General features: G+C 42.0%; 2 protein-coding genes across 2 annotated transcripts; one reads left to right on the top strand and one right to left on the bottom strand.

Moving 5' to 3' along the window:
* Positions 1-2,399: 2,399 nt before the first annotated feature.
* coq3 (coenzyme Q3 methyltransferase) lies at positions 2,400-19,731 on the bottom strand. Its single transcript, XM_079694659.1, has 6 exons — positions 19,414-19,731; positions 17,964-18,101; positions 13,730-13,829; positions 11,942-12,193; positions 4,444-4,603; positions 2,400-2,916 (listed from the first exon to the last, which is right to left on the bottom strand). The coding sequence occupies exons 1-6, from the start codon at positions 19,611-19,613 to the stop codon at positions 2,750-2,752; spliced, it is 1,017 nt and encodes a 338-aa protein (XP_079550785.1). The 5' UTR covers positions 19,614-19,731; the 3' UTR covers positions 2,400-2,749.
* Positions 8,369-10,706, top strand: LOC307047624 (uncharacterized protein). Its single transcript, XM_079694658.1, has 2 exons — positions 8,369-8,982; positions 9,140-10,706. Exons 1-2 carry the CDS (start codon positions 8,519-8,521, stop codon positions 10,266-10,268), a joined length of 1,593 nt encoding a protein of 530 aa, XP_079550784.1. The 5' UTR covers positions 8,369-8,518; the 3' UTR covers positions 10,269-10,706.
* Positions 19,732-19,927: the final 196 nt, after the last annotated feature.

Genomic DNA, 19,927 nt, shown 5'->3' with positions numbered 1-19,927 from the left:
AATCTGTTTGTGGAGCATTCCGAGAGGTGTTGGGGAAACACTTCCAGAAAAGACGATTTAGTAAAATATCCTGTATGAGCTTACAACAGCTTCGGTGACAAAAAAACACCCTGGTGCCAAATGAAATTTAAAACCCTCACTGCAGCCATGGCTACTGCAAGTTAGTTACGCACTTCCGCGGATTCAGGGGGCGCGCATTAGAGCAGGAGAGTGTTATTGTAAAGATGAATAGTGTGGGAACAAGAGTACACTGCAGGCACTAGCAGGCATGGAGATACTCAATTTACTTAGTTAAAGTACTAATGCAACTAAATGTAAAAGGTATTCATTAAAAATAAATTATCTAAGGCAGTGGTTCTCAACCTGTGTTTTTTTTTTTTTTTATTAATTTTTTTAAATTGTATTTATTTTTATTCAAAGGTGGGGTAGGTAATTTTGGAGAAACCAGCTCGAGTGAGCTAGAATTTGAAAATACACAACCGGAAAAAATATGCGACTTCCTTACAGAGCCTTCCACAGATGACATTTTTTAATGGATTTTTTGTCAAAACACTTAGATATTCATTGCTATCGGGATGTTAAAAGCATTCCATGGAATATAACAAAAAGTGTATCTCGAGCCGGTTTCTCAAACTTACCTACCCCACCTTTAACCTTTACACATAACACAGACATATAAAATACAGGAAACACAACTAAGTAAACAAAAATATGAAAAGCAGTCACTACATTGTGCACATTTGGGACATTAAGGTACACTATTATTACTGCAAGAGCAGCTGATGGTAAGGACCTCAGACAACTTCAATTTAAAACAGGCTATAGGGACAAGTGCCATCAGTTTGAGGCTTGATTGAATAACATTAATTACAAAATAAATCATACTATCAAAATACTACAACGAATGAAAATAAGCTTGAGATAATTGAAATTGTGGTTTAAATTAGTTCTAATAGGCTATTGCTGTTTTTAGATTTAGAAACGAAAACATTTTAAAAATTGTATCCCGGCGTTGCTAATTACGACCTTACTACCCGCTAACGTTGCAAGCAAGCTAAAGAAAGAAGAAAGCTGAATGATGTTAAAAACGTGGCTCAAAACGGGAGGTATTCGGAAGAGAGGTACAGAGGAGAATATCACCAGCGAAGTGAACAAGTGAATGAGGAGGAGGACAGTCGTCAACCGAGCACAAGCACAGGCTCCGCAAGCAACGCAAAAGTGATATGCACAGCCGCTGTGATGGAGGACAGAAGTGACTTAGGAAGAAGACATTTGCTCAAACAATGGAGAGAAGGCTGTGACCGAGGTCAAACGCTGAAAAAGCACACACTTGTCCTTAATTGTTATCTTTTTTCTTATCTCTTTTCTTTTTTACTTTGCTACCACAGAAATGGCAATAGAAAACATCAGCAGACTGAAGATGAGCTATTAGCCCTTAGGCTCATCTGCTCCTGGAGGCTTTCATTATTATTGTGGAACTGAATTCCCAATAGGACATTTTCTGTTACGATGTAGGTTGTTGCAGGAGGCCTACATTCAAACTTTGGTGTAGGTCCAGGAAATGACATGTGTGTACAGTTGACATTTGTTGTGTGAGAATAAGTTATTATTTTGTTCTTTATATTCTCACTTGTGGGGAGAGAGAGAGAGGGAGATAGAGAGAGAGAGAATTTTAACATTGGTCATATGGTGGTACTTGGAGAGCCAACTATTTTCTCAGGTGGTACTTGGTGTAAAAAGGTTGAGAACCACTGATCTAAGGTAATCAGGATAATGTACAATATGACTGTGGTAGCATTATATGTCATACGATTACAATTACTTCTGCATTAATGTACAAGCAGGATTATACTGTTGTACTTGGTGGAGGTGTGTCATATTAAATAAGTATCATCTTCATTATGTATTCATCTGATTATTTCTCATATAATTCTCTAATCCTTTACAATTACCGTATGTTTTTTTTCTTCTTCCATCAACAATCCAAACCTCAAAATTCTTCAAATAATTTGAAGAAACACCGGGTAAAAAAAAAGATTACTGTTGTCTTTCTTTCAAACTCTTCTAGCTTTTTGTAATTTGCATGTTAATTATATACAAATCAATGCAGTAGCTTTTCGTGACACATTTAATATCTCCTACAGTCAAATAACACAAGTAACCATTCTTGAAAAAGACAACATCAATCTCACAGTCCGTTGTGTTTAGAAATCTCATCTTTGCACGCACTTTAAGAACATCATGCTAGCATGACTTACTCTCTGCTTCAGGCTTGATTTGACTTATGTAATACTTCCACATGAGACCCTTTATAATCCCACAGGATGTGATTGTCCTATCCTTGTGTGTGGACACATGCTTTAGCATTGAAAAAAATATTTCCAGTGTGCAGCAAAAACCAACAGGAAATCATATTTATTGTTAGCAGACAGAAACATTCATTTGAATTAATACATTTTCCCTGCTGTACAGTATATACTCAAATAATGCATGTGAAAGTATAAACTCTGTTGAAAGCCACAATCAAAGGATGCACAATGGCCTTGAACAGCACATAAAACACTGTTTAAAGCAAAGCAAAGGCGGATGTTGCCATGTTATTTTGAGTGCAGCTACATCTCTAATTCAACCTCAAGGCTGTTTGTCCCTTTCCTTTAATAACCGCTGTCTCGTTTGCTGCTTCACAGCTGGCCACAGGGTAGTTAGGACTTCACACAAACGTGAGTCTATTTTCTGATTGTTGTGTGTCTCAGCTGTGTGTGTCTGTGGTGCTCTCCTGCGCCTGCTCTGTGTGGGGGTCTTCTCTGGCTTTGACAGCGTGGAGGGCGTAGTTGATGGCCGTGCTGTTGGTCCAGCTCCAGGCTCCTGATACGGGGTTGTACAGCATCCCCTGGACAGACTGCACTGAGAAACCATCTGAGAGAGGATGGAAGGATGGAGGGGTGTTAGAGAGGGACTGACAGCAGCACAAAGACATACGTTGCTTTTCCTTTTCCGCCCATTATATAACTCTGGCCTGGCAACCACATGTGATGTATCTGATATTAGTGGCTGGTTATGACATAAGCCTACAAACAGAAGGAAACAACTTTCTGATTGGGTCGTTTACAGCAGTGGCTCCCAACCTGGGGGGCGCCAGGCCTCAGCTGATTTGAGGCCAAATGTTGTTGTTTTTTTACATATAATTGTAACGCAATACATGATTTTTGCTAAAAGCCTTGTCTCTACATTACAATAAAATATTAAAAAAATTGATGAATTAATTTGAATAACAATTCAAGTTAGAAGCTATTATTGGCATAAAAACACAGAAATGTATCATTCTTTCTTTAATAGAAATGTTTCTTCTGCCCGTAAAGTGTCCAAACCGGGCTTTTCTGGATAAGCGCATTTTTAAAACATAGTCATTGTCCATGCCGGTTTCAGTTGGATTATTTGTCAAAGTTGCTCCGATCAGATCGGTCTCCTCAATTTTGTAGATTATTTACAACTTTTGAATCCACATAAACACATCGGCAAAATCCGGCTTAGTTTGAACATGTGTTTTAAACAGTTTAATCCCTTTGTGAATTGTTCCCACTTGCGCCGTCCTTTAATTTCTTCATACAGCGGGAATCCAAATGAATTAATCCTGAGTCCAATAACCATCAAAGTCACTCCAATAGTGCTCCTTAATTATGCTTTCATCCTCCTTTAACAAAATACTTCACATTCATCCAGTTTGTGACAGCAGTTGTAGCATTTTAGAGACTTTTAAACTTTAATTACCGCTGTTGCGGGGGGCAACTTCCAACAGGAGTCATTTGGGGGGGCTCTTGGGAAAAAAGGTTTGTAACCCCTGGTTTACAGGATGAATTTTATTCTTACTGGTTATTAGCACTTCCCAATCTTTAGTTTATGGTTTAAAGAGGACTGTTAGAGCCAGTATTTTGTTTTTTATAAGAAAGGCCACCTAATGTTCACGTCTGTAGTCAACAGACTATAAAAGACTACAATTCCCACGGCGCCTCCTCTAAAGTGACAGTGATGGGAAACCTGCTAGAAAGACGCCCTTGAGGAACAGTTGTTAAACGTTAAACTACCCTTTAAGTTATTAAGTTATGTAAGCCTTATCAAGAAGAAAGAATACCCAAGTTGTTTGTTATTTTATTTGAGTTATGCTTATTTGTTTTGAATATTGTAAAGGCCTCTTTTCTTTGTTGCACATGTAAAAGCTTGTTATTTTATTTTGAGCAAACACATCGCCTAATACCATCCAAACCATCGGAGGCCAAGTAACTATTCTAACTGCAAGTAATATCAAAGGAAGAAAACCAGTTCAAACATGTCTGTTTAAGGTGTCTAGTGGCTTTATAGGTAAACAAGGAAGGAAGCCACGACAAGGACACTACTTTAACCTGTGTGTGCTCTTATTTATGGAAATATGCAAACGGAGGGTCTTACTGGACTCCAGGAGGCGCTCCAGATCCACGGGGCTGATGAACTTCTCCCAATCGTGCGTGCCGCTGGGAACGATGCGCAGCAGCTGCTCGGCGGCGACAATAGCCAGCGCGTAGGACAGGTTGGTTTTATTCAGAGTGGTGATGAAGAGGGAGCCGCCTGGCTGCACACACAGAGAGGAACAGTCTTAGTTTCAAAAGTATAAAAGATGTACAGCTCTTATTGATGAAACTGTAAAACATGTTTTCTTAAAGCGACGACGTCACACCCTTACAGGTACTATGTACACAAGTTAGAATGGATTAGATACACTGAGTCCAGAAAGCAGCAGTGCCCAACCTCAAGGCTCAGCTATGTCAAGATTAACTATTTCAAAAGAAAACGGGGGGGGGGGGGGGGGGGGGGTGTTGGGAGGAGAGTGGAAGAGGTTGAAAATAATGGTTCTTAATTAATAATTTTTCTTAAACAGGAAAATGTATCCAAACAATACAAGAACTCATGCTAAAGCATCCCAGCACAGGTGCCCTGAAGCAAGTTGTATGTGAATGTTTTTTTAAATAACACAGAGATGAAAGAGAGAAAGGGAAAAGAGAGTTTTGGATTGCATCATTCTGGAAATATTCCAGGAGGAGGAGGAGGGTAATTAACTATGGGAAGTCAAATAGAAATATGGTGGATATTTGTTTACACTGTATGTACCATATGATAAGCAGACATTCTCTTGTATATTTTTGCAATATACATGTATTACTTTCTTAATACATACAATCTGAAATGTGCAATGTGGGGACTTATCTGCTGATTGATTAGCTAATGGGGGAAATAACTGATTAGCTGATAATCTGGGCTTCATGCAAATTAAGAGTTTAAAGAGGATTTTATTGTACAAAAATGAAACAGTGAGCAGTAAAGAGTGTATAACATGCATGAATTCAAACCAAAAGCAACCCCCATAGTCCGGCAGCCAAAGTGGATTATTTGGCCTAGCCTCGTTTTGACTGTTAAAGTTTTTTTTATTGCTGATTATTAATCATTTATATGTATATAATGATATCCAGGTGGGTGTGGAGTTCTCACCTTTGGGGAAATTGAGAAAATCGAGAAAATCCAAGATGGCCGCCACCGAACGCTTAAAATCCAGATGTGTTAATATCTCCATGACTATAGAAGGGACAATAATGACCAATATGTCGTTTTATATGTTTTCAGATACAAGGAATCAGATGAAACCATTATTGTAATGATAGTTCTTTGTCTCTTTGCAGAAGTGATGGATGAACAGTGCATATTCAAGTCGAAATACGGAGACCAATGTGATGACAGGCAGCCATGTTCTAAAAGTGCCGGATCGTCCCGGATAATCTCAATCATACAAGCAAGCCAGACGTACAAAGACAGTTTGTTCACTGAGCTGGAAACTCAGTTCAGCACCGATCCAGACCTGAGTGTGTTCTATCACAAAAATTGTGTTTCACGGTACACATCAAAAACTAATTTGGCAAAATATTTGAAAGCTGACACTGATGAAGAAGCCGGACCGTCTACAAAACGCCTTCGCCGTTCGTCAAGCGTCTTTGACTTTATGCACCACTGTCTGTATTACGGGCAGCTATGTGAACTAAACAAGAATGAACGACATCCAGAACGATGGCGACCTGCGTACCTCTGTCGTTCTACTCATTCGGAGCATAGTGGAGAGCCATATAAGGTGTATTTACTTGAGAAATGCGATTCCAGGGCAGACAGTTGGGCCAATGATGTCAGGCATCGAGTGCAAGGTGCGTTGAGTGACTTGCATGCAGTGGAGGCACGCTATCACAGAGATTGTATGAGTCGCTTTTTCACCAACAAATATCTATCACAACATGATCACCTTGAACAAGCAACTGGAGCGATCATTGACATAGGCCTGGATCATACTTTGAAGGAGCTGAAAGCTGACAAACATCGGATATGGAACTCACTCGAATTATTCCATGAATACTCAAGCAACTCTGGCAGGACACTTAGTAGGCGAAGACTTCTCGAAGAGCTGCGGCAGCATTTTGGCAGTGAACTTCTTGTCCTATCCGCCCCAGGCTTTGCAAGCATAGTCACATTCACAGAAAATACTGCCAAAACGCTCAAACTAGTGAAAGATGATGAAGAGGATGACATCTCACGAAGTATTGCCAAAGTCAGCAAACAAGTTGTGCGAGAATGCAAGGCCGTGGAGCACGATAAGTCTTCATACAACAAACACATTGATAAACATATAGCCAGCCAGTCGGTTTCAGACACTTTGCAAGATCTGCTGACAGCTATTTCTCCCAAATTGGAAACATCATTGCAGCTCTGCTGATTGGAAACATCATTACAAGCATTGTAACTAATCGAGCAACAGATCTTCAAGTAGCACTGGGCATATTGATGCGCGACTCCAAGGAATTACTGACTCATATGTATGACTATCGTGTTACATGCAGCTACGATGAAATCCAGCGTTTCAAGAAGTCCGCTGCACTTGCGGTAGCACATGATCTCACTGAGCAAGGAATATCTGATGCACAGCAAGGCTTGGTGCAGGTGGTGTCCGATAATTTCGACACAGATATTTCGACCCCCAATGGCAAGGCATCCACACATTCTCTAGCCATGATTATCATGCAACCATCAACACATTATGAAGACGTACAAGGACCTGACACCATCAGGCGAATCAAAAAGGAAGAAGTGTGCCAACCAATACCAGACGACAACGACTCATTTGTTGTATACTATGGGCAAAAGAAACCAGAGATGCCCAGCATACCTACTGCTTCACTTTCATCAGAACTCCAAGTGATGATGGATGTATCACGGAAAAGAGCAGCCGAGAATGACTTTGCATTTTTCAATGATGTCGTTACACGGGTAGGCTGCCCAGAGTTCAATGGTTACAACACCCGGTTGTGTCGAGAGCAAGGTCACACCCTCAAGCCAAAAACCAACATTGTATATCTACCTCTGATAGACATGCCGCCAGCATATCCGTCAACAATGATGGCAGCAATGAAGAAAGCACAGCAACTATCGCATAAAGTCGGACAAGAGTATGTGGTGTTCACAGCCGACTTGCAACTCTATCGCATAGCTTTACATGTCCAATGGGAAAATCCGATTCAACTTGGAAATATCCACCTTCGTCTTGGTGGAATGCACTTATTAATGAGTTATTGTGGTTCCATTGGCACCCTTATGGCTGACACAGGCATTGTTGAAATACTTAGCCCTGTGTTTGGTGGCGTTCTGAAGATGCTGAGTGGCAAAAAATTCCCACAAAATGTTAGAGCTCTCAGAATGCTAGTTGAGGAACTACTTCGGTCCATCTTCACCAATCACCAACTAGAATGCATGGCTGATCTTACCGACATCTTGGACGACCTCGCTTCTCAGAGTAGAACAACAAAGCTTTGGGTGGAGTGTCTCATCAAACCCATGTTTCTCGTTCTCCAGTTCATCCGTGCTGAGAGGGAGGCTGATTGGCCGTTGCATCTAGCAACTGTCAAAGATATGATTCCGCTGTTTTTCGCTGCAGGCCATGTACACTATGCTCGGTATGCATTGTACTATCTACGATCAATGCATGGCCTTCCCAAGAACGTTTCCGATCAATTCATGAAGGGACAGCATACAATGCACCATAACTCTGGGCTTTTCAATGGCATTTGGAGCGATATGGCCATTGAAACAACCTTTATGCGGTACGGCAAAGGGAAAAGTGGAATCGTCGGAATAACACTCAAACCAGAAACCCTCAAGACATGGGCGTATAGCTTGCACACATGTCACAGTGTGATTCGTGACTTGAGCGAAATGAGAGAACGAGATCACTCACAGAGCCAAACTCAGCATAAGGAAGAAACACCAGGAAGAATCAAGGGTGATCTTAAAGACAGACAAGCTTAAAGACAGACAAGCTCTGCGTGACAAACTTGAACTATGTACAGATCCACTCGATCCCAAGCATCCCAAAGGCTTACTGAATATTGTTACCGGACAAATTTTGACCCACCAATCAATCAATGTGGACACTGCAGCAGCAATAGGTCATACCCAGATGCAGTCGTTTGAGGAGAGCTGGCCTGCAGGATTCCATGCCACCATACCCAAACTAGTTACCACCATGTCATTGTCTCGTAAACACATTAAAGTAGGAGACACGAACGTGTTTGACACAGAGGTCATATATGCACGGGCCATGGGCTTGCAACGTAGTTCACGGGATCTAGACACAGACACACTCATGTGTCATGAACTGGCGCCTGTTCCAACAGCTATGTTCGATCAGCAAGGAAACATGAGAGATGCTAAAACAAAATCAAACCTTAAAAACGCCCTAAAGGTAGACGTATCACGAAGGCTCGCAGAACAGGATGTGCACACAACATTCCTCGATGGATGTGCTATCCTTTGGGTAGTGCCATGGCCAACATCTGGAACTGTACAAGACTACCTCGACCTGTTCCGAAAGTATCTGCGCACACACTTGACGACCAGTGATGTCTATCTAGTCTTTGACAGGTAGGCAATGTATTAAATACATATTGCTTTAGAGTCTAGCATAACACTAGCTATATTGATCAAAATTCACAACATCAGTACACATACATGTATGTTTGCAGTTATGAAATATTCGCATTGACCCGATGTTAATGATTCGATTGTATTGATATTTCAGATACATTGAGGGTAGTACGAAGGAGTCGACACGCCGCGGACGCGACAAAGGAGCCAGTAGAACCTACACGCTGCGTTGCACAGCCCGACTACCACCACAAAAAGTTGTGCTCACCGTCACTTCCAATAAAGCGCAATTAATTGACCTGATTGTCGAGGACATAGTATCGCACAAAATAGACTTCCAAACTCATAAACTGGTTGTCACTGGCAGTGATCCGGTGCCACTTGAGATCGAAGGTGGACAAATGAACAAACGGCCAGACATGACCACTACACAGGAGGAGGGTGATACCCTGATCATACAACAGGTATCACGTGTGCAGACTGGCACTGTCCTGGTAGTTGCAGATGACACAGACATCTTTGTTCTCTTGTTGCACTTCTGCCACCTGGGCAAGATAACCTCGCATGTTCTGATGGTTTCCCCAATCCATGGCCGAACTGTTTTGGATGTCAACGCCGCAGTGGAAAAACACAAGAGCATCATCCCTGATTTACTGGCTGCTCACGGTCTAACAGGCTGTGACACAGTCGCGTCTTACTTCGGTATCGGCAAGGCAGTTGCACTCAAGGCTCTAAGAACCGGCAAATATAAACTTGATTTGGTGGGCAACATGGAATCAGAGGTTACAGATGTAATAGACCAATCAACAAAGTTCATGTTGGCATGTTACGGTCAGCCCAATTGCAAGTCTCTCACAGAAGCACGACAAAAAGCATGGTCCTCAAAGATTGGTAGAAGCAAAGCCACAGCTCCAAAACTCTGCTCACTTCCACCGACTGCCGAGGCATTTAAAGCAAATGTAGCCAGAGCGCATCTTCAAGTTGGTGTTTGGCGACGTTCTCTGGAAGCCTGCCCAGCAGCAATTGACCCCACTGCTCATGGATGGTCACGCGACGTCGCATCCGGAGCACTTGTACCAACTATGGTGCCTGTTAACACCCCGCTTGTCCCACCAGAGCTGCTATCTCTCATCAAGTGCACATGCCACAGCCAAAATCCATGCAGTACACAACGGTGTAGTTGCAAAAAAGCAAGTATGGCGTGTACTGAGTTCTGTTCTTGCCAGGGTGGAGGTACTTGCCAGAATGATCACCAAGATGTTGTGGACGATGCAGACGACTGAAACCCAACAATCGTAACATACTAAGCTTGTTATTATGTCTGTATCATATGTTCTATAATATATATATGTTACTATGTCTACCCGCACTTGTATTACATGCATAAATGTATATGTTTGAAATATATTGTAGCAGTTAAACATAAAGGTTACATAACTATGCATGTATTAATGATTGGATGGGACCGTTTGTGTCTCATTTTTATGTGAAGACGAACTGCAAAATATATAGATGTATATCACAGAAACTGCTATTTTGAATTATATGTGCCAGATGCATGTCGACTACTTGCCGAATTATATGCCATTCAGAACATCAAATATTATATTCAATTTTTGTCGCATATTGCAAAAAACAAGTTTTATGTTGTTTGTATCATTACAATGATGGTTTCATCTGATTCCTTGTATCTGAAAACATATAAAACGACATATTGGTCATTATTGTCCCTTCTATAGTCATGGAGATATTAACAAATCTGGATTTTAAGCGTTCGGTGGCGGCCATCTTGGATTTTCTCAATTATCTCAATTTCCCCAAAGGTGAGAACTCCACACCCAATTGGGTATCATTATATACATATAAGTGATTAATAATCAGCAATAAAAAAAACTTTAACAACCAAAACGAGGTTAGGGCCTTGGCTGCCAGACTACCAGGGAGCTGAAACATATAACCAAGGCAGAAGTTTCAAAAACAGCAACTTCAACCTTTTACAGAAAACTGTCTTTGTCTACAAACTATAGGCTGCTATATGCTGGTTCACTGAATATGAATATAAATACAACCTAGACATTTGGCTCAGAACGTGCAGTAGCCTGAGCTGCACATGGGATGGAGAATGCACTGTGCCTGCAGAGGGTAGTCATTTTCCTCAATTTCAATCCAATAGGGTGCTATCTATCAATCTATCTATCAATCATGTGACGTTGTGAGTGCTCTGCTGAATGCAATACATGATTACAGTTTAATTACATTTGCTAAAAACTCATGCCAGGACCAAATGTTGCTTTTTATAACTGTATTAATCTAAAAATAAGTTCTCCATTGTTTGTCATTATTTTTATTGCAAACTTCCTTGAAAATTAACCCAAAATTAACTGAGCCTTTTCAACCCTAGTCCATTCACGTCTCAACTGAATACAGAGGCATCTAGTGAACATTAGGCTGTCTTTTTTCCTCTGCACTCGGCAGTCCACTGATGACAATCATCTGCTCTCTCAGTAATATCTTTTCTTTTCTCGGTATTGATGCTGAGTTTTCACTCTCGTCAGGGTTCAGTGCAGCAAAAACTCATAAAAACACATGCTCACTTATTCCCAGAGAAACACAACAGATGCAAACACAACAAACAGACCACCATATGCACGTCAGCACACGCTTGGGTGAACACACACACACACACACACACACACACACACACACACACACACACACACACACACACACACACACACACACACACACACACACACACACACACACACACACACACACACACACACACACACACACACACACACACACACACACACACACACACACACACACACACACACACACACACACACACACACACACACACACACACACACACACACACACACACACACACACACACACACACACACACACACACACACACACACACACACACACACACACACACACACACCTTCAGCACATGTCCGCAGCAGAAGGCGAATGTTTCCAGGTCGGCCAGATGTTCCACCACCTCGGAGGCCACCACAGCGTCGTAGTGCCCCCCCCCGTGCTCCTCCTCCTCTGATAGGTCCTCCAGGGTGCAGGCGCGGTAGCTGACCCGCTGACGGAGGTCCGGGTCGAAGGCCGTGTGCACCTGGGCCGTACCAATGCTGTCCCCTACCGGGTCGATACCCAGCACGTCAGCTCCCAGCCGGCCCAGAGGCTTGTGGGGGAGGGAGGAGAGAGTCAGACAGGGTCCACTGTAGGTCAGTGGTTTAAGGATTGCCATCGGCAATCTGATTTCTTAGTTAACCAGTAGTGTTCAGTTAATTTATGATGTTTTTTTTTTGGCTTCACAAAATACTTTGTTACAGGGAGAGAGAATATTATGATTAACATCAAGGTAGATTCTGCAACATATAAAATATAGTATAAAACAGTAAGAATGAGCCTTTGAAATATAAATGTTACATGTGCAAAGCACATATGCGTCACAGCGCAGGGACAAAGCCACACGCCCGCTTCTTCAACATCGATACGTTACGAAATACTTTATTGTCCCCGTAAGGATATTTGTTCTGGACTCCGTCCTGCAGTTCCGCATACATGTACATATACAAACATAGTAAATATTAAAATACATACAAATATCATCACTCATACACCGTTTGAACAAACACAATACACAGACACACATACTGACAATGGCGACCTATTGCACAACCCTCATGGTTAACATTTAAAAAGTACATTTCATTTCATGTGAACGTTAAGAAGCTTAATGGACATAGGTAGGAATGAGTGCTTATAGCGGTTCAGCCTGTCTTGGGAACCCTGAATCTTCTACCAGAAGGTAGGAGATGGAATTCTGGGTGGAGTATGTGGGTGGGATCAGACACAATTTGTTGTTCTGTCTAATAATGGACTGCTCATATATGTTTTGGAGAGATGGGTGTTTTTTAACCCCCAATCATTTTCATAGCAGTCTGTACCAGACGAGCGATCTGTGACTTTGACTGCACCGTCAAGTTACCGTACCAGGTTACAGTGATACCATACCTGATGATGCTCTCCAACACTGCATGATAAAACGGTAACATGAACTTCTGCTCGACTCCATAAGCCCGGAGTCTACGCAGAAAATATAATCGCTGTTGAAGTCTAGAGAGCATCTAGAGAACACTAGAGAACATCACTTAAGAGCAGGTAATTAAACAACTACAGTGGTGTAATATGAACTACAGCGCCGTCTGGTGGCCTGTGAGCTGAACTGCAGGCCCAGGGGCCGATCTCCATCCTCCCTCAGCTGATCCCTTCTGATGGGAAGAGCTGCAGTGACAAGACTCCTGGAGACACAGCTGCCATCCTCACAGACACTTTTAGGGCTTCTCAGTGCGTGTTTCTGCGTCTGAACATGACAGCCTGTGTGACAGAGCCACAGAAGAACAGGACCTGATTTTGTCATCTCAAATCACACCACACAGCTGGTATGTCCTCCGTTATAATAGAGACAGAAGCTGCCGCAGCTAGCAGCTCTAACAAACAGATAAACAACAATAAATGACCGCCTGTCCGCTCCACCACACTGAGACCAGCCACATCACCAGAGGAGGAGGATCAGGCTGACGTTTAGAGGTTTCTTCACACTGGTATGTGAAAGGACTGGAAGTATAAAGACAGAGAAAGCTAAAATAGTTTGTCCACATGTCCTAATTTGCACTCGCTCTGCGTCTTTCTCACAAAAGAGTGACACCCTTACCTCGGTGAGCAGGCCCCCTCCACAGCCCACATCCAGAATCCTGAGGCCTGCCAATGGTTTCCCAGGATGCCCCAGTCTGTGCTCATTCAGCAGATTATCACTGAAAAAGATAAATGGAAGGTGGGTTGAATTTCAAATAAAACTACAACCGCCTTACTCGTGTTACTTTTCATGCACCCGCCACGTTACGATCAGATGTTAGAGTTTGTAATGTAAAAACCGAGGGAACATGAACGCGTACTGAGGGGAGACACCAACGATGAATAAGGTACAAATATGAACTGATAGATATCACTTCCCCAGTTGATTACTCACATGAATATAGTTATTTTTAGTATCAAAAGTGCTATGAAGGTTATATTTAAAATGTAAGTTAGGCATTATCTTATTTAATGCATGCCAATTGCATACATATTAAGCACATGTATTATATCCAAACAATACATCTCAGCATTGGATGAAGCAAGGTTAAATATGGTTTAACTATTACTACTAACAGTTTCTATTTGTTGCCATGTTAGATTTAAAACGTCTATTTTTGGCAACCCTTGTATCACAGAATGCACAATCTTTTTTTAATTATCAGTTTTTTTTCAACAAGTCAACTTATTAGATTTTCCCCTTGACCTTGTTGGAGCAGCCTGGGACTAGCTATTGTTAAACATTCAGCAGGGCATACTAATATAGTTTTTGCCTGATGTGTCTCTCCCTTGAACATTTGTAGCCATAAGTAGGTATATGAGAATGACAGATTTTGGATTACACCATCCACTGTCACAACCCTCTGAATGTTAGTGTCTGCCAGCTAACATCAAAAACTATCCTGTGGCTACAGATTCCCCCTCCTTTTCTCCCTCGCTCGTGTCCCTTCCTCCCTCCCTTCCCTCCCTGCTCCCTTACACTGTCTGACTGCTGCGGCCCCGGGCAGCAGACATGCAGAACAGGCTGAGATGTGGGTATGCATTGTGCTCATTAAAGCTCTGCTGGGGTGCAGGAGCAGTCGTGCAAATGTGGTATACAGAGCCATCAGTGGGTTGATATACCTACAGTATTAGTAATTACATGGTTAACATGATTTGCATTTAGTACAGCTCATTTTCAGAGTGTGGTGAGAATTGTCCGTGTGTTTTCTGATAAGGAATGGTTGGTTTATTGTTTGAAAAATGGAGTGTTATCTAGCAGTATGTAGTGTCTAACTCCGACCAGCATAGGGCGAGTTCGCTACACTGTGTTCGGGGACAAAGAGAAGTCTCGCGTGAATACATTCAAAGAACGTAAACACACACTTGAGTGAAGTCACGGTGTGTTAATGTGGCGAACTGTGATAATAAGATACATATTTTTGCTCTTTGCAGGTAAGAACGGAGAGTTGGAATTGTGTAATTGATGGGTGAATATGTTATGTGTGAGTTTATGATCCCGGTTGGATTTTATGTAGTAGTGTTTATGAACGTTACTTGTTCAGCAAACGTAACGTACTGAAAATGGCTAGCCAGTAGTTAGCACTGGTGGCCTAGTTAGCTTGAGCGAGCGTGAGGCGGGAGAGTAGAACACTGAGCCGGTCTAAAGAGCCCGGACTGCTCGTGTATAGTTAATAAATAAATAAGTTAAAAGAGATACATAATTGATATTGAATGTACAAGATGAAACTGGTCTGGAATAGCAATGCAATAGACATGATTATTGTTTGGATGTTGATGCAAATGTTCATTATGTTTCTGTATTAGTATAGTGAATACATGCAGAGAACGTAAACACACACTTGAGTGAAGTCACGGTGTGTGTGTGTGTGTGTGTGTGTGTGTGTGTGTGTGTGTGTGTGTGTGTGTGTGTGTGTGTGTGTGTGTGTGTGTGTGTGTGTGTGTGTGGCGAACTGTGATGATAAGATACATATTTTTGCTCTCTGCAGAACAAAATAAAAGACTTTCAAATTAAATGTGTAGTGGAGGGCTACTTCACTCTGTACCACGCTACACAAACAGTGAAGGAAGGAGGATTATCTGTTGGCTGACATCCACCTAAAGCAGCTCCTTCTGTAACCCCCACCTAAAGCAGCTCCTTCTGTAACCCCCACCTAAAGCAGCTCCTCCTGTAACCCCCACCTAAAGCAGCTCCTTCTGTAACCCCCACCTAAAGCAGCTCCTTCTGTAACCCCCACCTAAAGCAGCTCCTCCTGTAACCCCCACCTAAAGCAGCTCCTCCTGTAACCCCCACCTAAAGCAGCTCCTCCTGTAACCCCCACCTAAAGCAGCTCCTCCTGTAACCCCCACCTAAAGCAGCTCCTCCTGTAACCCCCACCTAAAGCAGCTCCTCCTGTAACCCCCACCTAAAGCAGCTCCTCCTGTAACCCCCACCTAAAGCAGCCCCTCCTGTAACCCCCACCTAAAGCAGCTCCTCCTGTAACCCCCACCTAAAGCAGCTCCTCCTGTAACCCCCACCTAAAGCAGCTCCTCCTGTAACCCCCACCTAAAGCAGCTCCTCCTGTAACCCCCACCTAAAGCAGCTCCTCCTGTAACCCCCATCTAAAGCAGCTCCTCCTGTAACCCCCACCTAAAGCAGCTCCTCCTGTAACCCCCACCTAAAGCAGCTCCTCCTGTAGCCCCCACCTAAAGCAGCTCCTCCTGTAACCCCCACCTAAAGCAGCTCCTCCTGTAGCCCCCACCTAAAGCAGCTCCTCCTGTAACCCCCACCTAAAGCAGCTCCTCCTGTAGCCCCCACCTAAAGCAGCTCCTCCTGTAACCCCCACCTAAAGCAGCTCCTCCTGTAACCCCCGACAGCAAAGCAAGATGGAGGCAGAAGCTACTTAACCCCAGAGTGAGGGCAATGGCAAACCAGCTCCACATGATGAGCTATTACTTGCATACAAACTATAATTCTAGAGATTTAAAAAAAAGCTTTTTAGAATATTTATAGGTATATTATATAAAAGCATTGCCACAATTCAATATATCATTTGTTGACAGAATTAAGATGACTAAGTGGTGACTATGTAAGGGATAATAATATGACTGCCTTGCTGCATATTATCCCACTTATTACACAGCCACATACTAAATAAACTAACGTCTTGACATTAATTAAATTGAATTGACATATTAATTGAAATGATTGCACTGACTTATAAATAATTGTATTGCTTCCACTAAGAAAATAAAACCCTGTTCCATGGCGTACCAACAGCTGGAATTTCAAGTTAATTTAAAATGAAGGCAGCTCTGAATGATGTTTTCTGTGGCTGTCCAAGTCCCAACAAGTCCTTAAAAACTACAGAGCTCATACCGTGTTCCCGTTAATGTTTACTTCTTGTCTGTCTGCTTCTGTTGATTTATCTGACGTCCAGCGATCCGTCATTAAACCTCTTTTCCTTTTTCTCTCTTGATCATCCTTAGCAACGGTCATTATAGTCCTTGACAGCGGACTGTACTACAGTCATATAAAACTCTGAAATGTCCGAATTAACCAATCAGAATCAAGTATTCAACTAAGCCATGTCATATTAGGGTTGAGGTGTTAGGGTTAGGTGATATAGTGGTGAATAAAAACACTGGTGGATTCTGAAAAAAACAAAAAAAACAGGGAGGTTTATTGCAATTGTGTCTTTTATTAATGTGGTATTACTGTATGGACTCCAGACTCTATTATCTATGTTCAAGTTCACTAATAATATTCAAGAAAATTTGCATTTGTTTGTATCTATAGTACCACAGTAAGAGAGTCAGAGTGTAAAAGGTGCAGCAGCAACAGTAGCAGCGGTCTCATTTAGACACACCCTGAGGGCGGACTCGTATCAGGCAAAGCAGCCTCACTCAGACACACAGTGGCACTGGATCTGTCACACTGTCACCACACACACACACATCACCATCATCTCCTCCACCAACAGGACCACAGAAAAGGGGGGATGGGTAAATACTGATAATCTTGTGGGGGCCCCTACAGCAGATCTTATCAATCAAAACAGACGCAGCAGCACCAAAACAACCCTGATGTAGAGTTGGGGGAGCTGAAACGCTATTTGCTGAAAATGTGCTGATGTGTGCAGGAATCCTGTCACTTCCAATTCATGTTACTTCAATGTATGTGTTTTTGCTCTCAAATACCACAAGGCTGAATCTGCCCCAGGTTATGTTTTGTCACAGTTGCTTGACGCCTCTCAATCCTGTGTTGACAGTGACTTAGGTGAGACATCTTGAAAATATGACTATTGGCATGCATATCATGTTGAAACACTCACCGTATAAAAGGCACCCTCAGGTCATTCATGGCGTGAAGAGCAGCAAACTCCCCCCGCTCATCCCACCACTTGCTGGCCAGCGACTGGAACCTCCTCACCTCGTCGGGGTCCACCGTGCTGTGGGAGGCCGAGCGGGCGCTGTGCAGGGGGAGATAGAGGAGATTACATTAAGACTGCAAATAACTAAACATGAGCGTTAATAACACAATACTGAAAATGAGGCGTTGGGACCTTGGATTTGGACATAAAAAATCAATATATATTATTTTGTTTCAGTAGCACTCGGTTCAATATTTTTACCAACTTTAGTTCTGATCAAAATGAATACAAATATATTTTCTTCCGAATTTTAACCCCTACAAATGTCAATTTACAAACAGATAATGTTATTATTTTTTGTATGCTAAATTCTATGTTGTTTTGGGAACTGTCAATGATTACCAACAATGGTATTTATTTATACTTTTTTGATATAAGTTTCTAATTTTTAAGAAAAAGTCAAATTTGTTTTTTTGTATTGGACAACACAAATGTCCCAGTCCCACAAGGCTTTAAAAATACCAAATATCAATATAATTTTTCAACTTAAACGACAAAACCGTAATTCATTTTCAAACTATGAACCATTTAAATGAGAGCTGTAAACTAAATGCTTAGGGGGTCAATGATAGCAACATAATTAATAATACAGCAGCAAAAAAATAGCATGTATTTGCCCCAAACCATAGTAAACACATGCTATTATGTTGAATGGATTCAAACAATGTGGTTTTAATTTACCCTTTAAAGTTTTTTTATCCTCTGAATATTTTGGAAACAAAGTTTTTTATGGTCTTATTACAATGGAGCTGAGGTTGCACTTCCAAATCTTGGACTAAAACATCCTTTCTAAAATGTGTGGCATATCATGCATATTGGAATTATTTGTTAAATTACAAGTCGATTAGTCAACTTGAATAATAATGGGGAAATTGCTGGTTTAAGCTTCTCAGATGTAAGCAGTCTCACTATGACTATACGACTGAATATTACTTATGCTTTGGTCTGTTGGTTGGATAACACAAACCCTCTGAGATCAGCTTGTGGTCCAAGCTAAATAAATGGGGATTCTGTAGAATGTTCTGGCATGTAACATAAGAAACGATTAATCGGAAATGTAAATCCCCCAGTTAATGGTTAATAAAAGCAACTGTTGTTTAACACCATTGTTCTTGTTCCCCAGTACATACCCAAGCCTTTAAACACATTTAGTTGAGTTATAGCAACTCTTTGAGTAAATAAAATAATTGCACTTTTTGACCTTTATTTCCTTTGGGAGCTTTAACCAATTTACCCTTGGAAGGCTACAGTTTAACACCCCTAGGCTGCAACTGTGACATGTTAAGGTAAGCTAACAATAACCAAGTGGCTCTTGTACTGTGATTAATGTGATGTTGGTGTTGCAGCCTACCTGATGTGACAGGGCACGGTGTGGTGCTGGCTCTCCAGAGAGGCGCTCCTCCTCAGCCACAGTGTCCGCTGTCTACACACCGCCGTCCAGCTGAACCCGCTCCGTCCTCCCGCTCTCTGGGCCTGGACAACCCCACACACAGCGGCGGTGTTCCGGCTGTACAGCCCGAACATGAGGCGACTGAACTTATTCACGTACATGCTGTCATAACACACGTTCAAAGCTAGCTTCTGAACATTTGTTGACTGCACTTGAGTTGACCGACTGTGCGCATGTCTTTTCTCCCCGGGCAGAAACAACACACACTTTAGTTCCTACTGGTCAGTCAACGAAATATTACCGACTGGAAACAAATAGACTATCACTTGTGTTTGTAATTTATTTCAGTAATTCATTATTGGTGATTATTTTTAATGTAAGGGTTCTTTCATAACCAACGAATTTCATAAAAGCCACCGTCATTTTATCATTGCTGCTTCTCTAGCTTTATGTTAGCTTAGCCTAACATAGTGAC

Source organism: Notothenia rossii (assembly GCF_949606895.1).
Source record: "Notothenia rossii genome assembly, chromosome: 7".
Lineage (NCBI taxonomy): Eukaryota > Metazoa > Chordata > Actinopteri > Perciformes > Nototheniidae > Notothenia > Notothenia rossii.
The sequence above is the reverse complement of the archived record's forward strand: the minus strand, read 5'-3'. Positions and strand labels throughout refer to the sequence as shown.

What these genes read in the sequence shown, in the direction of transcription:
- LOC307047624 (XM_079694658.1), top strand. Translation starts at nt 8,519, where the DNA reads ATGCAGTCGTTTGAGGAGAGCTGGCCTGCAGGATTCCATGCCACCATA. An exon ending in GTCTATCTAGTCTTTGACAG is followed by an intron (nt 8,983 to 9,139) that starts GTAGGCAATGTA and finishes TTGATATTTCAG; the next exon opens with ATACATTGAGGGTAGTACGA.
- coq3 (XM_079694659.1), bottom strand. Translation starts at nt 19,613, where the DNA reads ATGTACGTGAATAAGTTCAGTCGCCTCATGTTCGGGCTGTACAGCCGG. An exon ending in GAGGGGGCCTGCTCACCGAG is followed by an intron (nt 12,194 to 13,729) that starts GTAAGGGTGTCA and finishes CTCCCCCACAAG; the next exon opens with CCTCTGGGCCGGCTGGGAGC. An exon ending in GGAGCGCCTCCTGGAGTCCA is followed by an intron (nt 2,917 to 4,443) that starts GTAAGACCCTCC and finishes ATCCTCTCTCAG; the next exon opens with ATGGTTTCTCAGTGCAGTCT.